Source organism: Nanorana parkeri, unplaced genomic scaffold, assembly GCF_000935625.1.
Source record: "Nanorana parkeri isolate BGI_ZX_2015 unplaced genomic scaffold, ASM93562v1 scaffold1808, whole genome shotgun sequence".
NCBI classification, from domain to species: domain Eukaryota; kingdom Metazoa; phylum Chordata; class Amphibia; order Anura; family Dicroglossidae; genus Nanorana; species Nanorana parkeri.
In genome coordinates this window covers 265,529-275,573 of record NW_017308076.1, presented here as the reverse complement: position 1 = coordinate 275,573, position 10,045 = coordinate 265,529, and the positions used below count along the sequence as shown (strand labels likewise).

The window sequence follows — 10,045 nt, the reverse complement described above, 5'->3', positions numbered from 1 at the left end:
TATATATAGTGAGTGATTTGATATGCCGGGATGCACATCGGGCAAGTGGTATATTGGATATGACACCGGGATACACATCGGGCTCAGTTTTCCCTTCCGCGTTAAAGGGGTTGAGGTGGTGAGAGGAAGACAATGGGCTTCAATTGTTGATATTTTCTTTAAAAAGTTGCCTGGCTGTCATGCTGACCCTCTGAGTTTAGTAACTCCTGGGTCACTGAACTATAAGAAAAATGCAGGCGTTGTTATTGCACTTTGACTTGGAAACATTGAAGAGTGACGGCAGAAAGAAACTCGGGCTGCAAGCAACTAATTAAAAAAATCGATAATGAGAATTGTTTTTAAGGTTAGTTTTGAGCTCTCCGCCTGCTAGTTTGAGGTCATGTCCAGTGTTCCTGTGTGTTCTTTATCTTCGCTTCATATTGAAAATACTCCTGCTGAACCGTTGTCACACCCTTAATATATTTGAAAGTTTCAATCATTCCCCCTTTCCCTTTTTTCTTCAAGACTGTACATATTACATTTCCGCAGTCTTTTTTGATATGTTTAATCCTTCAGACCTTTCCCCATTTTTTGTTGTCCATCTCTAGGCTTGTTCTATCTTATCAGTCATGTTTGTTAGATGTCATTGAAGGGTAGAAAAATGGTTGGAGGGCTGCTGGAAGTCAGAAATAAGAGGTAGAGGATTAGATTACTTTTCAAAACATACTTGCTAACATGTTTCTGGGTAATAGGCTCCTCAGGGCTATTCAACAAATTGCTGCTGATAACAAAAATGCAAATTGCTAGCAAAGTTCACAGCAACTTTCTGATGCAGAGTGCTGCAAGACGAAATGGAAAATTGTTTTGCAATTTTAAATGAGGTGAAAGATCAGTGTTTCTATATGTAGGGTTCATTAAGAAGCCTGAGCATTACTGAACTTTATATGGAGAAAAAGTCCTTGTCACATACATACCCTTAGCACACCTGAAGGGACAACTATGAGGATAAAAATGCACAGCGCTTGTGCGCTCGTCTATTCATCCCCAAATACTCTTCATTGCCCCCACTTGCACTTTGGTCTTCAAGACATTTTGCAGTTGGTCAATTCACCTCTACAAAAGTTAAAGGGTTAACTAATCAGGCACTCCACAACTCAAGGGTTATTGTACACTTTAAGGCCCCATGGGGCCAGATCACTGAGTCTCACAAATTGCTCCGTGAGACACATGAGATCTGTGGGTGGGAGCCTCTGTAAAATACAGTGACAGCTTTCATCACCCGCAACTGTTTGCAGGCCATTTGCATGTAATCACACATGCTGTGATAATCTGCGGACGGTCGTACCTGAATGTAAATGGCCCACGTCCAGGAGCAGTCGTCCACATGTAAATCGCAGCATGTGTGATTACATGCAAATACCTATAGTGGAGGAATTTGTGAGACTCGTGCGATTGGCCCTATGAGGCATAAATTAAGCTTCTCTTAGCACCAGCAGCAAGAGATTCTGTATACATGTAACTAGGAACAAAATTGCAAACAATATGAAAATATAAGGCAATAAAAATATAGAAATTCAATATATTAGTAGTAGAATAAATGATTAGGATTCCTGGCCCTGTGGTACAGAGACGCAAGGATAAAGCTGCCCATACACCTTACAACCATCGCACAACTTTTGTTTAGGTAGTAACATCCCATGAATGGCAAGACCCAAGGTTTCCCAGCAGAACATTGCCCAAAGCATCACACTGCCTCCGCCAGCTTGACTTCTTATCATAGTACATCCTGGTGCCATCTCTTCCCCAGGTAAGTGACACACAAGCACCCAGCCATCCAAATGATGTAAAAGAAAATGCGATTTATCAGGTCAGGCCAACTCCTTTCATTGCTCTGTGGTCCAGTTGTGATGTTCACGTGCCCATTGTATGCACTTTTGGCGGTGGGCACTGGGCCAGCATGAGCTTCCTGACTGGTCTGCGGCTAGGCAGCCCTTTACGCAACAAACTGCGATGCACTGTGTGTTCAATCTAGGACATATATTGTTCGCATACCGTTCTGCTTTAGAATATCATCTTTATTCATATTTCTTTAGCATGACATGTGAATGCAACGTTTCGGAGCCTCACAGGACCCCTTCACCACTTTGCCTGAAGAAGGGGTCCTGTGAGGCTCCGAAACGTTGCATTCACATGTCATGCTAAAGGAATATGAATAAAGATGATATTCCGAAGCAGAATGGTGTGCGGGCAACATATCTTCTAGAATGTATACTATGGCGCCATCCACCAGTTGTTTCAGCACCTGTTGGATTCTGGGGTATAACGGTATGGTATGCGAAGGGAATATTACAAAGGCACTGTGCGTTCAGGCACCTTTCTATCGGAACCAGCATTAATTTGTTCAGCAATTTGAGCCACAGCAGCTCTTTTATTGGATTGGACTACACGGGTCAGCCTTCGCTCCCGATGTGCATCATTGAGCCTTGGCCGCCCATGACCCTGTTGCTGGTTCACTAGTTTTCTTTCTTTGGACCACTTATGGTAGGTCCTGACCACTGCAGATCGGGAACATCCCGCAAGAACTGCTGTTTTGGAGTTGCTATGACCGAGTCGTCTAGCCATGACAATTTGGCCCTTGTCAAAGTCGCTCAAATCCTTGTGCTTGCCCATTTTATTTTCTACTTCCAATACATCAACTTCAGGGAAAAAATGTTTGCTTGCTGCCTAATAATATATCCCACCCACTCCCAGGTGCCATTGTAACAAGATAATCAATGTTCTTCACTTCACCTCTCAGTGGTCATAATGTTATGGCTGATTGATGTACTGTATGTTCCCTTAAAGGAGAACTATGGGGTTAAGCCTTTTCCCCATAGTTCTCCTTAGGGTAACGGGAGGACACAAACTAGCGTCCTCCCGTCAGCCTAGGCTCAGTATACCGCGAGCTGCAGCGAGCTGTATACTGAGATGCCGCAGTATATCGCGAGCAGCTGCTCGCGGTATACTGAGACGCCGCAGCTGAAGCGGATTCCGACAATTGTGCCTGATCCGCCCAGCTGCGTGACTGACAGCTGGCTCTGCCTATCTAGAGGCAGAGCCACCTGTACCCTCCCCCGTCCGTTCCGCTGGCGGATCGGGGAGGGGGGAATCCAGCCCCTCCCCTGTCACGGCAGAGAGCTGTGACAGGATCGAGAGGTGAGCGAACGCCGGTATGTGTACGCTCACCTCCCGATCTACTGAGCCGACCTGTGACAGTCTCATTGTCACAGGTCGGCTAGAACTATGAGGTGAGTGAAAAGCACTCACCTCATAGTTCTCCTTTAATATTCCAGTTATGAATTCTGTCCTCAGAAGATTGGTAATATTTAATCTGTACTATGGGCTGTTACTCTGCTTTAAACCCGTAGGTCTGGATGTGTAGTTGGTTGAAGGAACATAAAGCAATGATTTACAAGGATCATACAACTATCCTAAAATGAGCATTAAATCCTATGTTTTTTAGATTTGTGTTGGAAGTGATTACATACATATCATATATTTTAAGAAGGTTTCTTTACTATACGTTTAAGAAGAAGGTTTACTTCACTATAAGCTGACAATTAATATCCCTGTTATTTTTACAGACTAGAGCAACCATACTTTCCAGCTAATGAGAAGTTCTTTCAAGCTCTTAGCCATTGCTCACAGCTTCAACGTCTGTGCATTATTTCTCGCAATGGAAACATTCAGGCTGAAGCATTGATGTCGTTTCTCCACAAATGCAGAGACGTAGTCATGTGTCATCTCTTCACAGGAGAAACCTTAACAAGATGCAAGAGCTTACAGCATGGCATTCTACAAAGGTATGAAAGAATTACAAATTGTAAGTTATCATTTGGATATGCAGATGTTAAAGGTTTAGTCTAACTTACATAGTTACATAGTATTTGAGGTTGAATAAAGACATCAGTCCATCAAGTCCAACCTATTAGGATCTCATTCTAGGAGTACCCGTACCCCTGTATATTACGGTCCCTTAAGAAATCGTCCAAAAGTTTCTTGAACAATTCCACATTATTTGCTGAAATCACCGCCTGTGGCAGTGACTTCCAGACCCTAACTGATCTCACTGTGAAGAACCCCTTCTTGTCATTAATAAATAAGTTAAACAATATGGGACCCAGCACAGAACCCAGAAGACTGATATTTAGTTTTTGGTAGATGCAGGTGTGTAAAATGATCTTGCAGGTTGTTACAGTATATCTCTCAAGGTTCTTGAAGAGAAATGTGCACTTCAGTTCCTTGATCTGCACACCTTTTGTGACTATTGTAAGTGGTTCTGACTCTGCTTTGTGGATTTGTTAAGATTTATTTTATATTATAGAATAGTAGCCTTTCTCAAACTTTTAGCAAGTAAGAACCCTTAAAATTTTTTTAGATCTCAGAGAACCCCTGAGGGTATAACTCACAGTACATTAGTGTGAACAGTAAGATGATATATAATGATAAATAAAAAAAATTGTGGTATTCTTGGCCTATTTGATACCCAGGGTTGCCCTATATGACAATGAAATGCAACATGTAGTAATAATAATTGCCGGAAAAGATACCCATTCAGTGAAAATGTATTGTTCCCTTCCATTGGTGGTCAGTGGAAAAGCATCCCCTTACATTGGTGGTCAGTGAAGTGCCCTCCTCCCCTCCTTACATTGGTAATCAGTGGAGTATCCCCCTTATATTGGTGGTCAGTGAAATTCAGAATCAAAAGTGGAAGACTTAGTAAGAAAAATATAAAATACTGATGTATTGTCTTGCAACTAAAGATATCTGCAGATTAAAGGATAGTCTGGTAGTATTTTGATCCAAAAAAAGTGTCTAGCTTTCTTTGTGGCGATCAGGAAGGATCTGTGTCCAGATGAGGCAAATTGGACAAGAGTTACCCAGGGGGTTTTATATGGCTTTTTTTCTGGGCCAAAATCAGGTGGCTTTGTGAAAGTCTGAGCTTTATGTCTATTGTTCAACTTCTTTAACCATACAACTATGCAAGTCTTATTTATCTTGTTCAAAAGGAAACCAAAGGCAAGACACAAAATTTTAGATGATATAAATGACTGTATAAAATGCGACACTAATCGTGTGTATTAGTTACTTGTATCCATTACGTGCAATGTGGGACCTATCACATGTTGTAGTGACTTACTGGGTGGCCTTGGCTTTTCACTCCAGTTTTTCTTTTTTTGTATTTTGCTTTCTGTGCAATTTCAGAGTGTCATTTGATGAGACATCTAAATTTCTCTCAACCTTAGTTCTTCAAACTGTCATAGAGGATTCACCTCAAGTTATTTGTAGCACACAAGGACAAGCTTTCTGCTTTCTTCATGCCAACAAAAAAATTTGAACATTCTTGATAGGGCAGAGTGGAAACTCTGTATAACAATAGACAAAATAGACAAATGCACTTAACTTAATGGTAATAGTAACAAAAAGGGAATATTATTATTGTTATTATACAGGATTTATATAGCGCCAACAGTTTGTGCAGCGCTTTAAAATATAAGGAAGACATTGCAATCACAATACAATTCAAAACAAGATGGTTAGGAGGGCCCCGCTATTATTTACCAGTTATGAAATCTAGAAGAGGGTTAGCCTCGAATTTGTTTGCGCGCGCGGGGCGCGCGCCTGAGCGGGGGGCGGGGCAGGACGTACTAGCACGCCCGCTTACATCCAAGAAGGTCCCGGCAGGCCGTGTAAGTACAACGGCTGGCCGGGAGGCAGTTAAACGTGGTTGGAGGTAATGCAACGTGCAGTAGTTTTGCAAACTGTCCTAAGTTGAACAAAAATGACTTTAAATTGCAGCTTTTATTGAAAATTAGCATACAAGGAAAGTCAATAGCAGAAGTCTCACAGTCCACTATGTGCCAGTGCAGTACAAATCACAGATTTGAACTCCAAGGAGAACCAATAAGAACAAAAGATGGAGAAAAACAAAATGGTTCTTCTGTACATACCATTCTTCAAAGCACCTATATGAATCGTACTCACCCTCAGGTTAAGTTAGGTCTTAATGTGTTCTGATGTCGCCTCCGCAGCACTGTACATTCAAGTGTATCACTCCTTCCCAAGGCTAGAGATCCTCTCCTGAAATACACTTTTCATTAGATCAAACACTCCAATCTCTTTTGATCTCTGATGCCACTGGTCTTTTTTGATCTTTGCAGTCCTTCAGTTCATAAGGCTTTCAGTCCAGTGGCCCCTGGTGGAGGCAGTGAGAGCGCTTCTGGTGCTGGCAGAGCAGAGGTTGCAGCTGCACTCATTGCACGTTTGTTCTGCACATTTATTCAACAAAACAGCAAACACAGATTCAAAGCAGGAGGTTTGGTTTTGTTTTTTTTACAGCAAATCCATAGCAACAAAATATCTGCTTATCTGAACCACTAACTAAACTCGGATCAACTCCTGACTTGTCTGGCCATACGAGACAAAATTCTTGTAGTGTGTAGCCATGCTGGATTGGCAAAAGTCAATTACTGAATAAACTTCTGTCAGAGGAGCCGGGCTGAACATTTTCAGCCAAACAGTGACTTTAACCAATCAGCTCCAGTCACCATTCATGTATCCTGGCAGCAGCAGGCACCCGCTGTCAGAATATAGCTATAGCAGGAAATTTGTTCATTAGCTGAATTTAGCATGAATGGAAGAATGGCCAGTTTACCAGGGTGCCCCCTAATGGGCTCCTCAACACAAACAGGTAACCTTTTTTTTTGTCCTGTCAGAACTCAGCCCTTTCACACAGATCGAGTTCCCATACAGTGCCTCACATACCTTCCCCCTCTTCTCAGACCTGTGGGAAGGAGCACATTTTGCAAACACACACTGGACAGTTCCTTTACCATTTCCTTGCTGGATCCCTGGCCTTTGTTCTAAAAGTTTTGCAGAGCCAGAAACCATCTTGTGACCCTTGCATTGTTCTACTTGTCTGAGCTATCCACTTTAGAGGAGAATTACCTGTAATTAGGGATGCACTGATATCGGTATCTGTGCCCGTACTGATTATTTGGGTGAGTATTCGTACTTGCCCAAATGTTCTGATACTTACCCCGATACTGGAACTTTTGGTCAGAAGGAGATTCCCTCTGACCGGCAGTGCTGCGAGGGAGCATGGAGCCGGCTTCCTGGCCAATCAGGAATCTGGGCAGCGAGTCATGGCCCGGCTTCCTGATTGGCTGGGAAGCTGGGTCCACGCTGCCTAGCGACACTGCGAGGCAGCCTGGCTTCCTGACCAATCAGGAAGCCGGGCTACCTCGCAGTGTGAAGCCGGTGTTCGCTCGATAGAACGCTGGCTTCCCAGGCAATCAAGAAGCCGGGCAGTGAGTCATGATTAGACAGGCCCACTGTACCTCAGGGTGCCAGTATCCGGTATCGGCGAATACCGAAAAAAAAAAACAATACTCGTACTCGATACCAAAAAAACGGTATCGGTGCAACCCTACCTGTAATCATTCGGAGTCATCTGCCCAAAAGGCAATGCCCTAATGACTCTAGTGCCCACTTTATGGCCAATGTGTGAGACTAGGGAACCACCAGCTGCTTCTCAACTTGCACCAGGTCTTTTTTTACACAGTTGATTAAGTCCTAGTATACTGCAAAAAGGGGGTATTGCAGGCTAATTTCTAGTTGTTGAGGTATGCAATTTATCACCTTTACATTTTTTCATACATTTGCCAAATTGATTGATTTAAACAGATTAAAAATAACATCCCAGTTTTAGAGTGTGTAGCAAGCTTTTAATCACACCCATGACATGCTTTACAGTTCTACTAGGTGTCTACACTGAAACCACCACAGTAAGGTAGTCTTAGGCATCACCAGGAGTACTCAAATGTTAATCCTTCGCTAACATCTGACCCTTTTGCAGGGTCTGTATCTGCTACTGTAGAGAGAAGTTCACTTGCTGCTCTCCCGCTAAGGAGGCCTGGTGGACTATAGTCAGCTATTGCATCTGAAGGGCGGTTAAGTGGTATACGTATTGCTGGTTAGTATTTGCCAATATGAGCTGTTTTACAAGCACTTCATTTTTGTTTAACAATTGGAGTCTGGCTCTTTTAGGCGCTGCCTGCATCTAAACACAAAGTTGTAAGTGAGGCAGGCTCAACTGGTGATAAACCATGCATGAGACAAGGACATGCAAACAGTCCAAGCAGGTTTGTCCTGCATTTAATTGAGCAAGGCAGCAAACATAGTTACAGTGCAGGAGGGCTTTGTACAGCAAGTCCGTAGCATAAAACAAACAAAACATCTGCTTTTCCGAGCCACTAACTGAACTTAATTCCTGACTAACAGGGTGCCCCCTAATGGGTTCCCCAACACAAACAGACAGCACTTGTACCTGTTTTAGTGTTTGGTCACACAGCAGCAAGCTCCCACAGCAGAGATAGCTCTGAGCATCAAAGGCCTGTGAACAGCTGATACAAAGTTTGTTATTCACTACATCTGCTGTAAACCCTGTAGCTCCTTATTGTATGTATCTGTGTGTGTGTGTGTATACTGTATATAGATATATAGATATATAGATAGATATATATTTATCGTGATGTTTAGGGATATCAGCACATAAGGTGAGCGCTTTAAGGGTGCAGTCCTCTCGCAATATCTTCTGTTTAAGGGACTGGGTAGCCCACTTTTATTCAAACGAAAGTTCATACATCCACCTTGGCTACCCTTGCAGGGGTTGTTCAGCATAACATCCATGCAATACTTCAAAACAACACAAGTTTAGACTCCTGGCTTCCACTTTAAACATTACCACTTCTGGCCCGCTGGTCCTCTTGGAAGTGCTGTCCCACACTTTACTGGTGGCTCCTCAGACTCGCCACTCTCCTACCCTCACCAGTTCTCCCCAGCCTTCCTGGCTGTCTACGTGTGCCTCCAGCACACACACCACCTGACTCAACTTCAACTTCTAGGGGAGTCCTCCTGACCCCTGAAAACAGTCTGTTCCTAATTCCTAGCAGGAGCTAATTCCCCTGGTCAGCATCCTTTCCTTAAGGGCTGTGCACACTTGAGCAATCATCAGGTGCTGGTCACTGCTAAACCCTGGACCCAGGTCTGGAGCTTTCTTCCCTCCTGAATCACTTTGAAATGTCCCAGTTCCAGGATCCCAAGCAGAATTCAGACAAACCCTTGCTTCCTGACACCTCTTAGCCCTCCTGGCTGAGAGTCCCGTGTGATCATAACACCCAATTCTACAGTGGGATTGCCATACAATACCATAATATATTTATACTATGTGTGTGTATGCATACAGTATATTTATATACACACACACACATTGTATTATTATTTTTTCTTTTTCAGTGGCTGGCAGGATTGTGTGTATGTGTCACCATGCACTTTCAAAAATGATTTTCTGCTATGAAAAGGGGTTTCTTCTGTGCCAAGTTTCTGCTTGCTAGATTTATACAGTAGATGTGTTGTATTTTATCACGTAATCCATTTTTGTTCTGTCCTACGTATTTCTTTCCACAGGGACATGTAGGCATATAAATAACTTTGTATCAACATCAAATACAATTCCAAATGTTGATATTTGTTAGTTCCATTGCTGACTTCAGTCTGATAAGCAGACTTTGTTTGCAAAAAGAGCATGTGCCACATATCCCCAAAAAATTGCTCTGACATAAAAGGTCTCTAACATTAGGCCTATTATTCACACATATACTGTGTACATACTGACCTATATTTAAGTATTTCATAAAGCTTTTCCCATTGCTTGCTGTTGTAGTAGTTAGTCGGACTGTATGTGAAGTAATCTCTTTGCGCCATCAGTACGTTTTATTGATTAGATTTCTTAGCTCTTTGAGAGTTTTTTTGTAAACATTTATAGATACACTCCATAATGAAATCTAATAATTGTATCATGTGACTATTTTAACAATGTCTCCATGTCTGTACAGGCTCTATGCACTTATAATAATTGTCCCATTGATGAACCTCAACGAGTGCTGAAGGGTTAAAAGTGGAGTACTGTTCATAAGTGTTGGTTTTCTATTAAGTTGTGTTGCGATAGATCCAGAGCCGGTGCTAC

General features: G+C 42.6%; 1 protein-coding gene across 1 annotated transcript in view; it reads left to right on the top strand.

Annotated features, from left to right (window-relative positions):
• Positions 1-10,045, top strand: part of FBXL18 (F-box and leucine rich repeat protein 18) — a 47,668-nt gene that overhangs the window by 13,457 nt on the left and 24,166 nt on the right. Inside the window, exon 3 of the mRNA XM_018571674.1 lies at positions 3,603-3,821. Within this exon, the coding sequence (XP_018427176.1) occupies positions 3,603-3,821 (219 nt within the window). The remainder of the gene's footprint in view (positions 1-3,602; positions 3,822-10,045) is intronic.